This window comes from Polypterus senegalus, chromosome 17 (genome assembly GCF_016835505.1).
Source record: "Polypterus senegalus isolate Bchr_013 chromosome 17, ASM1683550v1, whole genome shotgun sequence".
NCBI classification, from domain to species: Eukaryota; Metazoa; Chordata; class Cladistia; order Polypteriformes; family Polypteridae; genus Polypterus; species Polypterus senegalus.
Genome location: NC_053170.1, coordinates 43,023,085 through 43,046,174, shown reverse-complemented (window position 1 = coordinate 43,046,174; position 23,090 = coordinate 43,023,085). Strand labels below are relative to the sequence as shown.

The following is a 23,090-nucleotide window of genomic DNA, read 5'->3' as shown; positions in this document are numbered from 1 at the left end:
CCATTTATTTTTGTTGGAAAATAAAGACTTGTTTTATTTTTGGATACTTAAAGCTTTAGGTAGACACATTGGCAAAATGGACAGCACACGTGTAAAGTACTTGGTGTATCTGTTGCATAACTCCTGGAGACTAGGTTCAGTTACCCACCTGATTGTCGAGTTTGTGATGTTGCATGTTTTTATCCATATCTGCTGGAATTTTTCTCCTGATACTTCATTTTTCCCCCCACAGTCCAAAACCTTTCACAACAAGTTAATTAATGAGTCTAAATTAGCCCGGTATAAGTGTGAACATACTGTATGTGTGCTTGTAATGGAATGGTGGCCTCATTTGGATGGAATCCAGCTTTGTGCCCAATGCTTTTAAAGATGAGTTCCAACTCCCATGACCAAAAGACCAGGATTATGTGGGTTTAAAAGCAGACAAGAATTGAAATTGCTTTGTTGGATTTAGTTATGGTAGAAAGGGTGTAAAGGAGAACAAGGGCATCATAAATGGTTAGGGTCTTTTTGGAGTACCCCATTTAGTAGCACTGATGCTAATAAATGGTGAGATATGAAAAACAAAATACTTGAACAGCAGTAAGCTTCTTAGCAAGGTAAAGCCTTCAAAATAAATGACTTCAGTGGGCAACTGTGGCAAGTTGCATCGCCATCTGATTGATTCTGTTCCTTTATTTGGTGTTGATGCCATATCTGAAACAGTCTGGAAGTGAGGTCACATGTCTAAAATGGGATTGTTCTCCTCTCTGGGGTGGAAGATGGTAGAGAGGTTAGTGTCTATGTCTTGTCTAAGGCCATCCTCAGTTTTACCTCCAGTGCAAAGCTGCTGGCAGACTCCTGTGATACGTGACATGGGTCATTTTCTGTTTTATTGCACTTCTGGAAACATGCTACTGTACATTGTTATCAGTATCACAGCCATGTAAAAATGATTGGGAAAATGATTTTAGCTAACAGGGAAGTATCCATTTTAAATCAAAATTGGAAGTGTTATTTGACAGCAAATCTTAATGGTATACATTCAAAGTGCCAGGCAATGGAAATCAGGAGTATGCCCACAGTACTTTGTATTCCATTCCTTTAGTCATATTCTGTTTTCACAGCTACTCCCTTTTCTCCCAGAGTGATGCTGCTGCAAATGAAAAGCACAAATGTTATCATGCTATCAGCCATCAATTCAATATTTAGTTTGAAAATTACTCAACTTCCCTCCAAAAATGTTTACAGATAACCTGCTGTTTCACCTCAATTGTCACCTCATTCTGATTGTATTCTGCAAGCAGCACACCTTCAGCACCCCAATTCACTCTCTATTTTTTGTATTAAGGGTATAAAGGAGAACAGATAAAGGACAACATAAAAGGGCTAGGGTGTGCCACCACACTTAACATCCTCCTTCTTATGCCAATTGGCACCACTGGACACTAATTTTAATATAACCTAAAACTGAGACTACAGAATTCTTCACGAAAATGCTGCTTTATGTATGCATTTGTTTAAAGGAAAAAATGAAGTTGTTTCTCCTGAATCAATAATATAATTCAAAGCATTGAAGCAAATTTTGTGTTTTTGCCTATCATTTTTAAATTTTTTGTAGAAATGACGTTACTGCCAAGTTATTGAAAGGTTCCCCTGGAGCCTCTGACATCTTTTAATTAAATCTTTGGTTGGATATACAGAGTTTGAATCTTATTTTACTATAGGAGGTTACTCAATCAATGCGGAATAATAACAAAAAAAATTAATAATAATTGATTAAATGATGCATCCGTGTCTCTAGAAAGCCTAAGCAAATCCTTCTGAGTAATATGTTCTAGAATTGTGTCAATACTGCAAACACATACAAGAGTGTAAGCTGAAAAATATCTTTGATTGTTCTGTCCTGCTGAATGATTTAATTTGCATTCTTCAGGTGAATTTGGAGAAGTCTGTAGAGGATGCTTGAAGCTGCCAAGTAAGAGAGAACTTCCTGTCGCAATTAAAACACTTAGAGCGGGTTGCTCTGACAAACAAAAGCGCATCTTCTTGACTGAAGCAAGCATAATGGGCCAGTTTGACCATCCAAATATTGTTCGTCTTGAAGGTGTTATTACAAGAGGTAAGCCTTTTTGAGATTTGTTTCCATTGTGGAAAGGGAGTGTATGTAGAAAGGAGCTTAATAGGGGCAAAATAAATGTTGGTTGATTTTCTTTAGAATCAGATTAGACTGAATTCTTCTGCTAAGCTATGCTGGAAGATCACAGCAGTGAGTTATGTTTTTACCTTCTCTGTTCTTTTCATTTCTGCAGTTCTTTTTTCTGCTAAAGATATGGGAAGCATTTGCTGTGCTCTTGCAATTCACATTAAATGCAACTGATAAACAGATAATTAAGCAATGCATGTAAGAAAAAAGCAGGGCAAGTAATTAGAAGCATTTTGCTTCCGCTGAAATCAGTTTAATTTGGATGATAATGTGATGCGATTTTTTCCAAAATTATTCTAATTGATCACTCACAACATCTAAGACAAAATGTTAAGGGTATGCGATTTTGAGTGGGAAGCCTCTCAATCCTTGTTTATCATGTAAATAGAGGTTCTATTATTCCTGAAGGATGCTTTTGGCCATTTTCAAACAATATTAATTTAACACGTATCTGTTTTTTTTTTTCTTTTTAAAATGTAATCATTTTCCATAAATATGAGAAGAGACAGGATAAATTGGAGATTTTGAGCAGCATGTTGGCGCAGTGTTTATCACTACTGACTGAGAGTTTGATATTTTCCTCTGCATTAAATTTGGTTCAAGTTCAAGTCTGCTGTCATGTGTACATACTGCAATGAAATTCTTACTTGCATGTCTCCCAAGAACAGGAGACATAATGCAACACCAAGCAAAGACACATAACCACATAAAGAAGCACACATAGCATACAATATTATATAGAATATGTATTTTAAGTATAGATACAAATAAAATGCATTCACCCTTTTGTAGGTTTTCACATTTTATTGATATACAACCTTGAATTACCATGGACTTTATTTGGCTTCTTTTGACATTGGTCAAGAAAAAAGACTCTTTAATGTCAAAGTCAAAACAGATCTCTGCAAAGTGGTGTAAATTATTACAGACATAATATACAACATAATTGATTGCAGTGTTTGTCATGTTACAAACATATGTGATTCACCAAATTCTTGGGGCTTCTTCTCCAGGTGCTCCACTGTTCATCCCAAAGACACATATATTGATTAAATAGGCTAAAATTAAACAAATCACCAGGACCAAATAATATATACCCTCAAGTTCTTATGGAGGTTAGTGAGTACATATATAAACCCTGGGTGCGTATTTTTAGGACGTCAGTGCACACTGAGGAAATTCCAAAGGTCTAGAAAATAACAAATATTATCCAATTATTAAAAAAGGGTGACCAGGCAGATCCAAGCAAATATAAACTAGTAGGCTTAACGTGCATCACAGGTAAAGTAATAGAAGGAATTATTAAGGGAAAGATTGAGCAATACATGGCAAGAAGCGACGTTTTACTGAACAGTCAGCAAGGGTTCAGAAGAGGGTGGTCATGTTTTACTAACATACTAGAATTCTATGAATAAGCAACAAAAGAATATGATCAAAGTGGAGCATAAGATATTAGTTAGCTTGAATTTTAGAAAGGCATTTGATAAGGTGCTACATAAGAGGTTGGGCATCAAACTAAAAAAACTGGGAGTTCAGCATATAGTTTGTAGACGGGTGCAGAATTGGATCAGACAGAGGAAGCAGCAAGTTATGGCGCAAGGAACCATATCAGAATTGGCTGATGTTAAGAGTGGTGTTCCACAGGGGTCAGTGTTAGGGCCGCTGCTAAGTTTAATATACATACAGTATATAAATGATGTGGACAGAAATAGAAGTAACAAGCTGGTTAAGTTTGGAGATGAGACCAAGCAAGGTGGATTGTCAGATAATCTGGAATCTGTTGAATCATTACAGAGGGACATGTTCAGCATACTGTACAGGCTTGGGCAGATTTATGGCACATGCAATTTAATGTCAATAAATGTAAAGTATTCCATGTAGGAAGTAAAAATGTTAAATGTGAATACATAATGGGAAGTCTGAAAATCGAAAAGTACACATTATGAGACCAATTTAGGAGTCGTAGTGGACATGACAGTATCAACTGCTAAATAGAGTTCAGAAGCCATTCAGAAGGCTAACAGAATGTTAGATTATATAGGACAATGTGCACAGTACAAGTCAATGAAGGTTATGTTGAAGCTTTGTAACGGACTGGTGAGGCCTCATTTGGAGTACTGTGTACAGTTTTGGTCTCCAGGCTACAAAATGAACATAGAAATGCTGGAGAAAGTTTAGAAAAGAGCAGATGGCTGATTTCATGGGAACAGGGGATGGAATATGAGGAAAGATTTAAAGATCGGAGTGTTTTTTGGTTTAAGCAAAATAAGATTAAGAGGTAACATGATTAAAGTGTTTAAAATTATGAGGGGAATTAATACAGTGGATCGAGACTGTTACTTTAAGATGAGTTCTTTAAGAACACAAGGACACAGTTGGAAAAGTTTGTTTTTTTTTACACAGAGACCCACAGACCCATGGAATAAACTACCAAGTAATGTGGTAGACAGTAGAACTACAGGGACTTTCAAAAATAGACTTGATGTTATTTTGGAAAAAGTAAGTAGATAGGACTGGTGAGCTTTCATGGGCCGAATGGCCTGTTCTTGTCTAAATTGTTCTAATGTACTGTACATACACACATACCATTAAGACTCTTAAATATGAGTGTGTATGACTGTGCTCTGCTCTGCAAATAGACTGGCTTCCCATCTAAGGTTGGTTCTTGCCTTCACCCACTACTTTAGGGCAGGCATTAGTAGCCCTTAATTAGATGTATCAAATTTCATAAAGAATCTCAAGATTAATTTTTGAGACAAGTTCTCTAACAGAAGTGACTGCTAATCAGTCTCCACACTATAAATCTGAAATAAAATGCTTGCTGAGAGCTTACTAGATTTGTCAAGTTTCATAAAGAATGTACAGAGGAGTTTTTGAGATTTTATATGTTTTTATTACGTTATTGTCAGTCTTACAAAAAATTACATTAAAAAATGAATAAAGGAAACTTGAACAATTTGTGCATTTTATTCAACCATAAATTGAAGCTGACTCTTAAGACCTGCAGGAAGGAATGAAGAAAATGGATGTTGACTAATTATCAGTTATATTAAGAAAAAATGATAGGTGTTTTTACAACAGAATGGATTCCTACTTAAAATTAGGTAAACCAACAAGTTATATTGATGCCGCCCAGTCAAAGCATCAGAGAAGGGACAAGGAGGAGTATCTGCAGATGAAAAAGATTCACCATATAAAAGTGTGTCTAATCAGCTTGTCATTTTCTGACAGATTACAATTTTATGTCAAGTTTCATTATGTTCTTTGTCGTCTTTTTTATCTTGTTTCTAAACTGCAGCTGTGTTCATTTGCTGAACATTCTTTCAATGGCTTAATGAATCAATACGGTGAAATTTATGACAAGTAATTCTGTGCAGTATTTCAATAAAACTCCCAAATCAAAACCCGCACATCGGCAAGTAGAGGATCTCAAACATATACTTTGCAGATTAATCTAGTAGACTCCATTTGGATATGTGTATATTTCCTTTCATAGGGAGCTATGTTTGTAAATTATTTGGAAAGAAATTAGCAATATTAAAAAGTAAAAATGGAAAACATTTGTGTATATGTGTGTATATACAATATATATACTAGGTGGCACACAGGATGGATGAGCATCCCGATAAAGAATCAGGAAGATACCTTACCTGGACTTGGGGCTCTGAATGGAGAGAAGGGCATCCCAGTCGAGAGAGAGAAGGATGTCTCACCTGGGCAAAATTTCCCTAATTGATGGATGGACATCCTAGCCAGGAGAGAAGATGGATAATGGATAGGTGTCCTAACCGGACATGTGTGTTGCACCTTCCCTGGCTGGGATAAAATAGGAAGACAGGAAAGAACTGTCTCTGGGGGGTGTTAGATGTTGCTATATGGCAGCGACACATGATATCGGTGCCCATTTGGGAACCAGTAGGGAATCCCGGGAATTGTAGTCCAGCAGAGCAGCCCTGCTGGGGTTTGTGGGTGCTGTAAGAGGATGCTGCAGGGAGATGTACTCCCTGTTATGTGGTACTTCCTTGTGACCTGGAAGTACTTCCAACTGGCAACAGCCGTGGCACTGGAAGTACTCCCAGTTCTGCAATAAAAGGGACTGCGCTGCTTTGTTCAGTCAAGTCAGATCTGGGAGGAGGACAAAGCACTCAATTGGAGAAGAGCTGTGCATTGGCGAGAGCAGAGGTGATTGAAAGCAAGATAACGTGCTTTGATACTTTTTTGGAGGTATTTGTCTAATAAACACCCCTTTATTTGAACCTGGGACTGTTTGGTAGGCTTCCTATATATAGGAAAACTGGCCATCTCATACTCTGTAAATATATATACTGTATATATGTATATATTATATACACACACTGTATATTCTTAAATGGCCAGGACACCCTTGAAGTGGGGGAACAGGTGGAGACAGCTTAAATAGGATGCTAGATGGCAGCCAGCCCAGGTTTGGATCCCTACATGAGTGCCCACAAGGCATGCCAGGTATTTTAGTCCCTTGTTGGGTCCCGCAGGGGCTGCCAGGAGGAACTCTGGGATTAGAGCTCCAACTTCACCTGGAAGTGTTTCGGAGCTGCAGCATCATATCACTGGAAGCACTCCCAGGAATTAGATAAAAGGAGCTGCCTACCTCATATCAATGAATCAGGAGGAGGAGAATTAAGTTTGCGAATAGGAGTGGAGGAGGCAGTGACAGAGAGAGAAAGAGGAAAAGAAGTATAATTGTACTTGTGTATTACTTATACTTGTGGCTGAGTTGGGACACTTATAGGGAAGAGCTTCCCACAAATAAAAGACTCTTTTACCTGGAGCACCCCCTGGTGTCTACTATATATATATATATATATATACATATTCATACACAGTATATATATATATATATATATATATATATATATATATATATATATATATATATATATATATATATATATATATATATATATATATATATATATATATATATATATATTGTGGACTCAGACAGACGGACATGTTGTTTGTCACCACCACACGTTTTATTATTTACAATATTTACAGATATGGTCACTCAGACCCAGTCCAAAATCAGTGCACAAACCCCAACACACAGTCCTGACCACAAATGCCACTTCTTTGGGCCACCTCCACTCTCCTCTCTTGCCTTGTCCTCCTTCCACCCGACTCTAGCCCTGAATGAAGGGAGACGGCCCCTTTTATATTCTCCCGGATGAGCTCCAGGTGATTCCTGACACTCCTTCATTGGCCAGAGCCCCAGCGTGGCGGAAGTACAGGCTGTTCTCCCGGCAGCTCTCTGGGAGCCCTTTTCATTCTTCCCCCCAGCACTTCCTGGTGTGGTGGAAGTGCTGAGGTAACAGGTCCCCAAGGCATTGGGGCACCTCCTGGCGGTGACCACGAGCCCCTACAGGGTAGGGGCTTCCATGCTATCAACCCGTGGCCACCAAAGCAACCAGGAAGGTGGCCCCCACGTGATCCAGGGTGGGCAGACCCACATCCGGTCCCTCACGGCGTCCCGGCCGGGTCATTGCCCCTGGCATCCCTGATACTGCCCCACAGCCAGCGAAGACCACTCGGGAGGAGCGGCCCATCCCGGGAGGGCACTACACCCCTGAAGGGTCCGGTCCTGTTCCCCAAACAGGAATGGGGTGGAGACGCGACCTGAGCACCAGCCCTTGGTGCCCTCCTGTGCCTCGCACAGGTTACGCTCCCCCCTCTTACCAGCACTCCGGCGCCCACTCATTTGGCACCCCCTCCGAGGTCTTCGCGCCCCTTTGGTTGGAGCCACTCGCTCCTCCGTAGCCTCCATCAGCTGTGGCAGCAGCCCTCGCCAGCGGAGAGTCCTGCAAGCAGACAGCCCGTCCTCTGAGGGCAGGTTCCCAACGTAGCGGGTCCTACTGCTTGTCCGGGGTCCAGTCCTGAAACACACAGAAACAAAGGGGCAGAGCCGCTGCCTGGACACCCTTCCCTGGCTTCCCCTTGTGCCCCCATCCGACCAGCACCCCGACACTTGCCTGTTCGGCACCCCTTCCGTGAGTTCCATGTCCCTCCTGTTGATGTAACAGACAGGACCGCCTTCCGTCCTTTCCTCCCCACCGACTTCACGGGTTCCCTCTGCCCCTGCAGAGGGCGGCCAGCACCCACCACCACGTCCTCCCGTATCGGAGGAACCGGCACTCAGCCTGCCATTCCTCCTGTCACTCTGGTACGCCCTGACGGTTTGAGACTCCTTACTACAAAGAAAGAGCCTCTTTCCCGTCTGCGTCCCTACAGTGCGGCACAAGACCACAGCCGACTCGGGGCGGAGGGCGCTAGGACCCGGGGCACTTAGCAGCCCGTGTCCACTCAGCGTCCTCACAGACTCCCCCCTCGCCGCGCATACAGCCCGCGGCGCCGCACCTACTGTCGGAGGACTGCTTACTTGAAGCTGATCTTTAGAATCACAGCCATGTTCAGCAGACCCTCCCTCATGCTGTACGGGGACGGCGAAACCTACCTTCCCCGCCGTGTTGCTCCGGCTGGAGAATCCAGCGCCGCGCCATCAGATCGCCATCCGCAGGTCCTCTATGGATGCGACTGCCTTCCTCTCCAGTACCCGCATCTTTGCCCGGAGGGCACGTAGCACCTGGAATAACCGCTGCTCCGCGGGCTGAAGGCACACCTCCAGCTCCGACAGAGCAGCCGGCAAAGACCACTGACGCAGATCCGGAAGGTCCCTGCCTGGAAAACAGAATACACACCGGGCCGGCTGCCGATAGGCAGGGAACTCACCTCCCAGGTCCCGTCTAACCGAGGATACGTCCCGGGCGCCTCCAGCAACAGCGCGCTCGTTGGAGACCGCTGCACTCCTTCCATGCACGCCGCCTGCCCGCGGCATGGGAAAACGGCCCTCCTGCGGACCCCTGGCTGTCCGTGGGGTTTCTTTACCCCACGGGGCTGTGTGCACGTGGGTGGGATCCCCTGCTGCGCCGGGCCGTCTACAACAAGATTTTTATAATCATGTCCCCGTCTTGAAACAGGCGGAGCATCCTGCCGACTATGCCAGATGTGGACTCGACCCGGACACAGACAGGCACCACCACACGTTTTATTATTTACAATATTTACAGATATGGTCACTCAGACCCAGTCCAAAATCAGTGCACAAACCTCAACACACAGTCCTGACCACAAATGCCACTTCTTCGGTCCGCCTCCACTCTCCTCTCTTGCCTTGTCCTCCTTCCACCCGACTCTAGCCCTGAATGAATGGAGACGGCCCCTTTTATATTCTCCCGGATGAGCTCCAGGTGATTCCCAACACTCCTTCAATGGCCACGCCCCAGCGTGGCGGAAGTGCCGGCTGTTCTCCCGGCAGCTCTCTGGGCGCCCTTTTAATTCTTCCCCCCAGCACTTCCTGGTTTGGCCCCCAAAGCAACCAGGAAGGCGACCCCCACGTGATCCAGGGTGGGCGTAGACCCACATCCGGTCCCTCACGGCGTCCCGGCCGGGTCGTTGCCCCTGGCATCCCTAACAAAATATATATTTGTATATATATATAAAATCGTTATTTGGATCTTTATCTTTGTCCGCGAATGAATTAGAAGAGGAAGCACTAGATGGCAGTAAAGAGACAGCTAAAATATAGGCATTGCATTAAGAATCTCCTCCAGGCGTATACTACTGAAGACTGTAGTATGCCAGTCACACCTCAAAACACAGACATTCAAACTAAACAAATTGTTGTGCTTTAAATTAACTAAAGAGATCTTCATTTAGATCCTGATCTTTGTTTGTCCACGAATTCCATGCATGCGTAGACCACCTTCCAGTTTAGTACGTTGTTGTTACTCACAGATGTCAACAATGTGCTGGAATAACGAAAGGGGTGGTGGACAGTGTTACGCTGGTTAACTCCTGAGGCCTGGTTAGAGAATGAGATTGCCGAAGATAAAAGGTACGTGCCTACATAACATATGAATGAAAGAAAGACAGTGGGTAAAATGAATGACAACGTAACAGCACGTTCCAGAAATTATTATTGTTACGGTGTAGCTGGCGAGTGCTGCGCGTCTCACATGTCAGTGACGAGATCCCTATTTATGCTATAAAGAGCCTGGACACCTATGTGTCCCCCTTTTATAACCATTGCTCCGTGTATATTGCCTTACTCTTTGGATTGCCACAAAGCAGCCTGCAAGACTGGAGATTGAGAAGAGATCGTGAGAGGAAAACGACAGCATCGTGAAAACGAGACAGGCTGTGAATGGACAGAAGCAGAAATGATCCTACACCACCACATAATTACGATTCGGACAGTGATTCTGAGTATGCCGTTCCTATCGAATTAATATCTGAGGGTTTTCTTTTGTAATTTTGTTTCCCTTATAAAAAATCATAATGCTGTGCGACGAAACACCCAATTCATGACTGGCAGCCGTGTTTAAACAGAGAGCCCTTCACAGACAACTTTAACACGCGCAACGTAGTTGGGCGCACATGGCTAGTATATATATATATATATATATATATATATATATATATATATATATATATATATATACTGTAAAAGACGGCAAGACAAAACGCAAATAATTGGGGCGACAGCGCAACCATGTATTTTATTAAAGCAAAACATTTTAAGGCTTTTCAGCAACTAAGAATGTCCCGAAGGACATGAGTCTCATATTCGACTGGCTAAGATGCCAACACTTCCTGTTAAGTATAAGCCCAGGCAGGAATAGACCGGTCAAGGGAGCCAGACACAGGAAGTGACATCAGAGGTGGTCAGGTTGTCAATCATCTGTTCTGTAGAGGGAGGAAGAGAAGAGGCATAAGTATACACTGCTATCTTGTAGACCAGTATTGAATTACCACCACCAGAGCCTTAAAGCTGTCCCCAAGATGCACATGTGTCACAATACATACAGAAAATTGAGTCTGCACAATTTTTCTCTCTACATTTAACTTTAAATGAATAAATATGTCATTTTTACCTATTTTGGGTTCTACCTGGTATCTGTTGTCCCATTGGCCTTGAAACTCGGATTTTCACTTGAAAATTGAAGGATGGATAACAAGTCACACATTAAACTTCAGCTCATTTTCTTGTATGAGAATGGATTAGATTGTAAACTAAATAAGATAACTGATGCTCTGATCAGATTGAACTATACTAGTTTGTGCAAGTGGGGTGTGTCACCCAATATGTGACAGGTGCTTCATAACTGTTCTAAACATTTATTTATACACAACTATGTCAGTTGAAAGATGTGAGCATATTTGTTTTCAATTCAGATTCCATGTAAAGTCCAGTCTCATCTTATTGACACCCTGCTTTTCATTATGTTGTAGCCGAATGACTTCACCCAACAAGACTTTAACTCTAACAGTATCTTTGGGTCGAATCTGACAACATTTTGTGTTTGAAATCAGAATAAAACTTTTCCTACATTTCCCACAATTTCAGAATAGTACAATAAAATGTAAATATCAGATAATTTGTACAACCATTTAAATTTTTTTATCTTGCCCTGTCTTTCAGGTTAGTTTTGACCTATCATGGACTTTAATGGATTTTTCACTGCATTTAGGGTATTTTTTTTGTTCACAACCTATATAACCATCCTAAATGTCATAATTTCAACTTACAAATGTTAGAGGTTTTTAGTAAAGCACTCAGACTTTATAAAAAACAAAAAAAGATTCCAAAAATGTCACTTTTCTTATACAAATGCTACAGATTGTCAACATTGCCATTTCCTTCAGGTCAGTTTTTGACCCACCATATATTTTTATAAATTGTACTGTGTATTTAGAGTACTTTGTTTGCTTACAATCATTAAAACATGATTAATGACATATATTTTAATACTTAGGATCTATAGGTTAAGATGGCTAGTCAATATAAAATAGGTTTAGGGTGAAGAATCTTATGTCCAGGGCACATAAAAAGGGGTATTGGAATCAGGTAAAACAAAAACACAATAGCACAGCACTGAGTCAACATTTAAAGACATTCTAAGGGTTAATCCCACAGTTTCTTGGGAATTCCCAGGCCAGCTAAGAGATGTAACCCATTCAGTGTGTCCTGGGCCTGCTCTGGGGTTCTCCTTCCAATGCGTAGAGCCTCCCAACTCTCTGTTGAGCACATTTTCACTAGATGATCAAAGTAGCTCAACTGGGGGAGCAGGATCCTAATTTAGACAATATGTGCCTATAACCTCATTCTTTAGGAAATATCACCAGATCAGCCAATCAAACGGTTTGTCTGAGTGTTTGGCTATTGTAACTAACATTCACTTGATAATAATTCACAAAGAATTTAAAAACCTGACTAGGAAACTTAAACACATTCCAATATCAAACATAATACAAGCCTTATTTCTGTACATGATTTACACGGTGGTGCAGAATTCAGCACTGCAGCTTCGCTATTAATAAATCTGGGTTCAAACGCCAGCCCAGTTCCATTCAGTGTGCATTATGCACATTCTCATCTTGTCTGATGGGTTTTTTTTTCAGGCTATTTAGATAAAGATGTCATTGTTAGGTGAACTGGTAAGTCTAAGTTAGTGTTTAAGTTAGTGTGCCCTGCAATGGACTGGTGCCTCACTTAGGGTTGGTTCCTGCCTTATGCTACTGTAATACCCTACATGTCCCAAAGCCTTCAACTGGGTGAAACAGCTTTGGTAACGGAAGGATATTTGCAAGTATTTGTTCTATAAACTTGGAAATGATTTATATAGATTAAATATCTATCTGCAAAAGTAAAAAGCCACTACTTAGAGTATTTTCATAGAACAGTTGACATAGAAAGACTTTTGTCAGCTCTATAAGTCGCTGTTAAATTCTGGCGCATTTGTGCTTGTGGTTTCCATGGAAGCGTAACAATGTAGTGCCTGCCAGCCTGCAACTTAGAATTATCAGGTAGAGGAACAAGTGATCTCTTTGGGGCTTCAGCCTGCCTACTCTAGCTTACTGCTGTAATCCATGCCTGGCACACTTAACAGACTTGTACGTCTGGGATGGCTTGTAATGCAGCCTTTATGGCTTACCTTTGTAAATAACTACTTAAAATCATTGCATGTTTGATGTGTTCACCTCTTAGAATAATGCTTTGATCACTAATAGGTGTGTTGATTGAAACTGATATAATAAATAATAAGTTGAAGCTATCATTACACAAACAGTACAGTGTACCACTGGTCAATCTAGTCAGATATCTTTAAATGTAATACACTTTTACTCATGCAGCATAATGTTTGGCATTATTTCAACAAAATTTTGACTAACTGGTAATGCTGAACAAAGCAAGTAAAAAACCATAATTTTGTAATACTTCAAATGTTTCTGAAGTCCTATTTTTTACAGTCATAAAGTTGACATTAATAAAAGCTGTCTCTAAGAGAACTAAAGCTCTCAAATGAGGTGAAGTACTTATGATTTTCAACAAACTGAGTAATACACTGAAATAATATCTCCAAAAAATCTTATGAAGATGCAACGTATTCATTTGAAAATTAATTTCATTCGATTAAAAGGTGTGGACACTAGGGGCCGCTTTTCCCCCGTGAAACCCAACAGACAGACACACTATACACAGGGTACAACCACCCAAGATCTTTAATGTTTTTTCTTCTCGATGTAGTGCCCAAAAGCACCTCCACCACTACAATACACAATAAATCAATAATCACAAATCCAATAATATTCCTCCTCTCCTCCCAGCAGCTCTGCCCTGCTCCCACCCAACTCCAGCTCGCTTGGTGAGTCTTCACCAGCCCTTTAAATAGTCTTTGACCCAGAAGTGCTTCTGTCCTTCTAGCCACGTGATTTGTTTGCACTTCAGGGTCCGACGGAGACTTGTGGATTTCTTCAGCCTGGAAGTACTCCTGTGGTTTCGTCCCCATGACTCATGAGTGTTTCTGAGCTATATGGGAAATATAAATTCTGAAGCTTACCTGCAGTGTGTCCTGGTGGCACCCACTGCACCCAGCAGGGCTGTGAAACTGAACTCCAACTCCCATGGTGCCCTGCGAGAATCTGGGATGCCGCTATGCTGCGGGGGCATCTCCATCTGGCGTTCTGGGGGAGGCAGTCTCTCTCTCTGTAACTGCTTTCCCCCATTTCTCTCCTTTTTGGGGGTCCTGGCTGGGTTGAGCAGCCAGCCGTCCGTCACAAAGGATATTTTGAGTTATGTTTTAAAATAGGCTAAAATGATTTTTCTAAATGGGTTCTCATTTTCTATGTGGGAAACACATTTTAAAAAGAATACCTCCTCATTTATTGATGACAGAAGCAGAACTGGTTCCAGCACTAAAAGAGGTGGTGCGCATCTAACAGATGGTGCTAGTCACAGTTAAAGACTACAGTTGCTTAGGTATCATCCAGAGCGTCATGCCATCGATACCCTGGTTAATGTTGGTCACTCAGATTTTTGGCATTGTCAGGAGGGCTTTCAAGTTAATGGTGATCATGTTGAACATCTGTCATAGTTCATATTGTGCCAACATGAATCCTTCTGCTCATAACAAATGTGTATTTTCTAAGTCACTTAATGGACAATTCTTCTTTACTGTAATTTGTTTTCTGTAAAAGTACTTTTTATGTGCCATTGTATTTTGGGGGGATGTACATATAGTATGTTGCATTTTGTTTGACTACTGCATAAAGAGGCCTTTGAAATATGTTGTTGAAAATCTTACTCAAATTCAGTTTGATTCAGTTTATTTTTTACATAGCATACTTCCATTTATTAGTGCAATATGCTGTACATATTTAGACTTATAAAAACAGTATGTAATACAAATTATATTTCTAATACAATGGAATATATACTGTAGATTTAGTAGACATTCATATTTACCTATATACTCTGTATATATCCCAAAGGGAAGATTGTCCTTCTGTAATAAACTAACAAAAAGGGAGAACACAGTTTACAGTTTACAATGAAAGTGATCGTGGTGCTCCTGTCATATGGTCCTTTTTAATAAAATCTTTTATCAAAATATAGATCAAAGGTTTAGTAGCCTGAGTGAAATAGTGAATGAAAAGGGAAAAACAGAAAGCTTGGAATTGAGAAAATTAATGGGAAAAACTTGCAGCCACAACAAGTACGACACAAAACTAAACTCAAAATACCTTAAAAAGAAATGGGCAATGAAATTGTTTTCCTCAAGTTAAACACAAATGACTTTCCTTTGAAAAAAGTGCAGACAAGTACAGAGCATGCAGCCTCCCCTTATATAAAACTATCCATCCCCTGCGGTTCTGCCCATGAGTACTGAAACAGGACAGTGAAGAGGGCCCCACCCAGCTCCCTACTCCTGACGTCACACTTTCCCCTCCCCTCGGTCCCCAGCCTCTGTCTCAGATTAGCCTGAATATATCGGTCTTGCAAGCGAACTATGATTCTTAACGCAATGAGAGAAGTCGCAAAATCAGCCGGAATGTTCAAGCAAATTATAGAAAAAAACCCGAACTAAATCCATTAAGTAGTTCTCTCATTTACTAGCTAAGCAGATGTATGATACACCCCGAGGCTGCCGAGTGAGTGAGGAAGGTCCCTCCCCTCGGCCCGCTGCATGTCTCTCAGATTCGCGCAAATAAATCGGTACGGCAAGCGAACTATGATACTTAACTAATTAATTAGCAAGGAATTACTTTGCACTGCATTTTCCCATTATAAGCAGTTAAAGCTCACATGTTGTTGGAGAAAATCTGTAACTTCCCCCTCTAACCGTCAATGGCCTAGGCTGGATCTCGTACCGTGTTTTACAGTAGCACATTTTGTATTTTGAAAAGTATACATGAAACTACTAAGATTTGTCATCACAGATTGCTGTTTGTCAGCATGATGTCAATTTATACAGATGTTGTTCCTTGTTCTACAACTCCTTATGTAAAATTTCTCACATGACTAAATTGTTATATTGTCATATTTATTGTTTAAATATTGCACCGTGGCCCTAGTAAATGTAATTTCATACCACTGCATAAAGTTCCAAAGTATGTGTATAGATGGTATAATATTAAAGCCCTCTTGACTTGATTTATAAAAATAATGTGTCCTCAGTTCTTTTCAGCTTATGATCACTAATCCTTTAACTGTACCCCCAATCTTCCACAAATAAAGGCAGAGATGGCTGCAGTCTTCCACAAATAACTAAAGTTAAGATTGAATTAAAGTTAGATTACTCCAGTAAGCAAATTAGTGTGTGTTGATGGATAAAGGTTCAGAAATTAGCTCAACGGTTCTGGATTTTCTTAATAGTCCTGATTCCCTTGTCTTCTTATACAGTAGTATGTTGTGGCAGTCGGCTGGAGCCCTTGCACTGCTGGGATGCCCTTGTGATGGAAGGACCAGGGCAGGGAGCAAATTAGGGCAATACTTCCTCTGGAACACAAGAGGGCAACCCCCCAGCTCACAATGAGGCCACGGGTTTGGAGCTTAGAAGCTTAACGTTGCTGGGGTCAATGGCCACCACTAGGGGGCACCTGGACAGTTTCAGAATTCTGTGTTGCAGCACTTCCGCCACACCTGGAATTGCTGCCGGAAGAGGATCTGGGAGCACCTAGAGAACTTACGGGTACCCTATTAAAGGGTTGGGAGAGGAATGGAGGCGATGGAGAAAGGAGAGAAGAAGGAAGGAAAGGACTATGTATTAGTGTTGGTGCTTATGTGTTGTGCTCTGTAGCAGGGAGCAAAGGGAAAGCGCTGCCCCGCTTAAATAAAACGTGTGTCGTGTGGCAACTCGTATCTCTGCCTGTATGTATCGGATTAGGGTGGCTCTACGCTCCCGGATGGTCCACAATGTCTGCATATTACAAATGCAAAAGGAAACAAAGGACGGTACACCTCTATGCTTACATTTCTGAGATATAAAAAGTCAGTAAGACTCCCTTTGACACTATGCATAAGGAAATGTCTTGAATTTTACTTTTATACATGTATGTATGGAAAAAGTGCAGAAAAAGAGGAATACAAACAACTGCTAGTTTAAAACAGCTGAAGTTAAGCATTAAGCTCTATTTTTTTCATGGCTGAAAAGAACAGCTGCTTGTGAAAATGTGGCTGAATTTCTTTGAATTTTGAGCATTTGACAAAAGTTTCAGACATATTACCACGGCCTCCTCTGCTCAGTTGCTTTCTGGATGTTCTTTTGGAATTGCTGCCTACCCACTGTGTCCCCATTTTCTTTCTGCATCATCTGGGTTTTTTATTCACAAGCACATCTCTCTCTATTATGCTCTGTGGTTGTGATACAGTGGAAATTAACGGATCCCACTGTGATAATTAGAAAGACAAATTATCGGCTTATATTATGTTAAACTATTACAGGATCCCTATGTCCTGTGCTGTATGCAAATATATAATTCACAAAGATTTTTTTCTCTGTCATTAAAATATGAGAATGGCTTAGTCAAAAATCTATTATGATATTTATACTGAACTTATCTTTTATCTTCAGCATCTTCTTAAAGGGGTACACAATTATTACCATTTCTTGAGGCATTGGTCTATTAAATGTTTATGCTCGCATCAGTTTCATTAGTTTTATTGTAAACTTTAAAAATAAGACTAAAAATGTAACATAAGCAGAACACTGTGCATGTCTAAAACCACTGTACTTTCCATTCTTCCTTATACTGCTTTGTATCATTTTGCTAATATTTGTGATGGCATCAGTGGCATCTCTGGATGCAGGTTAAGGGAGGCACTGACCCATCTCCCAGCAGATGGCATAGTTATGCAAAAATTAAATAAGAAGAAATCTACTTTAATGTATTGGTAAAATGTTAACACAAACTTAGTTATCAAAATCAAACTTTTTCAGTTTTTCATAATATGCTGAATGCAATTTCTTGTCTTAAAAAATATATATTTTCAGCATGTAAAATTATTTTTGTGTCTAGCGCCTAATCTATTTCCAGGGGCATAATTTATAAAGTATCCAAACGTTGAAATTTAGAAAAGAAACTTGACAGAAGAACAAGCGTATATTTATAGAGACTTGTGCATAAGAAACTTTTCAGAGAAACTGGGAAATGACAGCCCCCTTAATAAAGTAGGGAAATGCAGCCAAACCAAATAAAAGATGACTTGCATGCATAATAATTCATTACACTGAGCCGTTATTATGACAAACGTATGTATTAAAGCCCAAATGTCTATTTTAGTTCTCTTTTAAGAGGACCAATGTTGCATATTTATGCCGATGAGCTTTTTTTAATTTTTTTCATCATTTTATTTTGACTACCTGTTGTCACTCCTCAGAGAAGTGGCCAACAGGTCAGGAATATCTCAGCTAAGCCTGCTGTGCTGGAAGCCTTTAGTTGACTGAGGATGCACTTGTTGCTGACACCAAATAAAAGTTCTTTGCGTGCCTCTAATTAAGAGATGAGAATTTCTGTCTCGCTCTACTGGATGAGTCATGTAGGAGGCTGCTCTGCCAGCCAATGAGAGTTTGCAGCACTGTGATTGAATATGTATGAGGTTCGTTAGCATGGTCACAACATTCAGGGTGGAACCTGGCAGGGTTTGAGGCATGTTAACAAACACACATTTACTGAATGATTGGCATTCATAAGAGGAAAATTATGTAGAAACTTGTGTATACTACGTTTTATAAATCTGATTTTTTTTTTTTGGCGTACACATTTTCCTGTTTTTTGGCATATGCATATTTTACCACGCTCAAAATCTCACAAAGCTTTAATAAATGAGGTTCCTGGTTGCTTGGGAAGCCCTTTTCGACCCTGTGGTGTTCTTTTCATAATTTTACTCAGGTGAGCGCTTGTGCAGCCTTGGCATTTTAATTTCTGCTTAGAGTTTAAAGACCACAGCTCTTTTAGACAGTCCATTGATTTTTTGTGACTCAATCTAAAGGTGCATGAGCTTGTACACCTCTCTTTTTTAGAGAAGTCATAATTATCATGGATCATGTCAATTTCTTATATACAGTGAAGTTTATGAGTATTCATTTGCATTTCTGGTTTTTGTGTTTGATTTAGATATTAAGGCATCTTTTCAATACTATCATTTAGGAATTGTACAAATTACAAATCAATGTATTGACAGATCTTCTTTTTGTATGATTTTTTAAAAACCTATTTTGACTGCGATTTTATCATTATTGATAGCCTAATAAATTGTGAAAATCCATGTTTCACCCTCGCTCCCTAACTTGACTGATCTTCCACATCTTCTTCCACATGGCTGCAAAGATCTTTTCTTGGCCATGTCTCTTGCATGCAAATTTATGTTGTTGGCTCCACCTCAAATTTCTCCTTTAAGGGTCAAAGTCAACACCATCTGTGCTCACACGCCCAATCAAAGCTAGAATACTTCCCGCAATTTCTGGCAGCCATACCAAAGTACGGGAGCAGGTCTCCTAAATTCTGTTCTTTAAGTTGTTCATCATCCCATCCTCTTTCTTTCTCTCTCTCTTTCTCTCTCCCTCTTTCTCTATCTCTCTGTCTGTTTCACACACTAACACTCTCACTCACTCACACCCTCTGCATAGCTTCTCTGGATGGCTCCTACCCCACTGTTAATTTCTTCTTCCCCTAGATGTATGTGGTCCCAGTGGAATTTTCATGCCAAAAATACCACAATGTAAAATTTAAATTGAGAGGAAATAACATGCAGTCCTGAATTAAAACTGAATTAAAGATTATGGCTGAAGTTTTTAGATTGTTGGCCGGATATACTGTAAGTAATTGCTTAGATTCATAGCCTTGTCTTCTTATATATGGAATCTCCATGTTCTCTGCATACATCATTTTCCTCAAACACATGTTGTGTGTGTTATGTTAATTGGCAATTCTCAAATGGCCCATTTTGAATGTGGGTGTGCTAATCAATTCATCAATCAAACTATCAATCTGTAGCTCATATTTCACCATTAATCACACTCTGCCCAGAATTGGTTTACAAAGCAACCAAGATTTCAAGATTAATTAATGATGTTACACCCATGTAAGGATTACAGTAAAAGAACAGCAAACATAGGCTTCCACAACCATGTACTTGGAGTATGAGGTTCATAAAATGGATGGATGGATATTTAGAATCAGTTAGTTAGATCTGTGATGGTGCATACAGGACAGTTTCTAATTTTTTATTTTTAAAACAAGTGACTTTATTTTATCACAAGTTTGTTCATGCTGCAAAACCCACTGATATTTACGCAGATGTTTAGTACATTATGGACTGCGTGTTTGCTCTCCTTTTATTATCAAAGATATAAGTAACACATATAAGGAAAATTTCTTCATTGATTATTTTTAAGAGGAAAAGGAACAGACATTCAGGACTGTTGAGAACACATTCAGTACATTTCCCGATTCATCTGTCTCCTGAATTACCACCTGCCATCCCCAATAATCAAAAGAAAATGACAACATGAAATACACTGCTCTTGTAACAGGAATCTTTCTTATCCTCAGAACCGTTTTTGCATCAAAGAGCAGTGGCTAAGATGCTGGGCTTTAAAGCCACTAAGGCCACAGGTTTAAGGCTCAGAACTGGCTTCTCACGGGACCCTGATTAAGCCACTTAACCTGCCAACATATCCACTTAAAGGAATGACTTTCCCTATTATGTCGAGTGTTGCTCTGCAGGATAACATTACCCTTGCACTATAAAGTGTTACATGATAGTCTTTTGATAAGAAAATATAAAATAGCCACTTTGCAATCTTTTTATTGTGAATGCTTAACAAGAATCTGTGGGCAGTTTTTATGTGAGGTTAGATCAATATGTGACTTACTCATGCCTCAAGAACGCACATTGCTGTAAGATTTTTACACAGTAAGGAACTTAGCATCACATACATTACAGGGTTATTAGTGTTTGGTCCTGCTATATGAACAGAAAAGTGACTAATAAAGACAGGAGTTAGGAAAAAGGCTACTGTATATTGTTCATGAGCAATAATGAAGTGCATGCCAAAATTAGGCGATCTATAGGTTAAAGTCTTACACTCAAAGGACTTTGTTTTTGGACTTTTTGTTTGTATTTCTTTTGAGCTGACCAAGTGGATAGCACTTCTGCTGCATTGATCTGAGTTTATATTTTTCCCTGTCATGTTTAAATGCTCTTCTGGTATTTGCATTGATTTTCTTCATTGCCTTAATCTGTTAAAGATTTTGCAGAAACAAATTTATATCTCTCCATTAGACTCAGTGGGTTCAGAAAGAGCATATACATACAGTGCCTTTACAAAGTATTCAGATCCCTTCACGTTTTTTTTACATTTCTCTATTACATCCTGATTCTATAATCATTAACTTTTTTTTCCTCATCAAGTTAACCTCAACACCCCAAATGACAAAGCAAAAACAGAATATATAGACATTTTCACATATTTATTACAAATTAAATTGAAATTCACTGTGTTCTTGGGAATGCTGCAGAATTTTTGTAGCTTTCCCCAGATCTGTGCCTCAACACTATCCTGTCCCTAAGCTCAGCAGGCAATTCCTTCAATGTCATGGCTCAGGTTTTGCTCTGATGCAACTATGTTAGCTGTAGGGCCTTCTGTAGACAGGTATGTGCCTGTCCTAACCAACTCCAGTCATCTGTTTATCATGGAGGTCTACAGAGAGGTACTTGAACTTCATGGCTTGGGTTTTGCTCTGATACAACTGTGTCAACTGTGGGACGTTTTATAGACGGGTGTGTGCCTGTCATAATCATGTCCAATTAAATGAATTGACCACAGGTCTAACATCTCAGGCAATAGAGTGGCATGCACCTAAAACAGATTTCAGGTGTTATAGTAAAGGATCTGAATACTTGTGTCAATGTGCTATTTCAGGGCTTTTTATTTTTCATAAATTACATAAAGTCCTGTTTTTGCTTTGTGATTCTGGGGAATTGAGTGTTGCTCGATAAGGGGGAAAATAAATTGAAATAATTTTAGCTTAAGACTGCAACAGAAGAAGATGAAAACAAAAAAAGTGAAGTGGCCTGAAGTGGTACGTATTATAAATGAAGACATATAAATTCAGCACTAAGTTTAGAATTGTTCATTTGTGGTGTTTTGTCAAGTCATTTCATAAAGATACCGATTATTAATAAATCAAAACATTATACATGCATAGAATAGAATGAAGATAGAATGTTTTTATGTAGCACAGTATTTTCAAAGCCACTTAATCCTATCAAAGGTATTGAAAATGTGAGCCTGTAATGGCAGCAGTGGATGCATGAAATGACCCTTGGCAGGACCCAGGTCTGTCACAGGGCACATCTCACCCACCCACACTGGGATCAATTTAGAGTCACCAATTAAACGAACATGCATGTATTCGTGGATTTGGGAGGTAAACCTGAAGTACACAGAGAACATTAATAATTATGGTACTGGGGAGAGGTCAAGTGTTGCACTTTGGACAGGCATGTAAATAAACTGTTCATTGTGCACATGTCAATAAAATTGAAACTTGAAGTTGATATGAAGAACTGTGAGGAAATGCCTCCCAATGTGAACATTTTAAAACACTTTGCTCCTTTATTTCCTTATTTTTATGTATGTATGTATGTATGTATGTATGTATGTATGTATGTATGTATGTTTCGCATGCACCATCCTTATAATAAAAGAAAAAAAGCATTTGTTTACTTACCGGTTTGTTTCCCAGAGGCACACTTAGAGCGGTTGTGGGTTGTTAGGCTTGGAGCGGATGAGGCAGCATGTGTATCCATTCGAAGGGCCCTCGGGTGGAGTTGCATGCCTGCTACTCGTCGCTCTTCTTTGGAAGTTTTGACACTGCACAGTAACAGTGCGTGGTGGATTCTGGTCGCAGGAGTAAGAGAAGGACATGGTGCAGGGTGGTGCGGAGCCTCAGTTAGTGTAGGCACTCATGGCACAGTCAGCATAGATTTCATTTAGGGTAGGGACGTGCTAAGGAGAGTGAA

General features: G+C 40.2%; 1 protein-coding gene across 1 annotated transcript in view; it reads left to right on the top strand.

Annotated features, from left to right (window-relative positions):
* Positions 1–23,090, top strand: part of LOC120517506 (ephrin type-A receptor 7-like) — a 607,868-nt gene that overhangs the window by 569,876 nt on the left and 14,902 nt on the right. Inside the window, exon 10 of the mRNA XM_039739879.1 lies at positions 1,916–2,101. Coding sequence (XP_039595813.1) covers positions 1,916–2,101 — 186 coding nt within the window. The remainder of the gene's footprint in view (positions 1–1,915; positions 2,102–23,090) is intronic.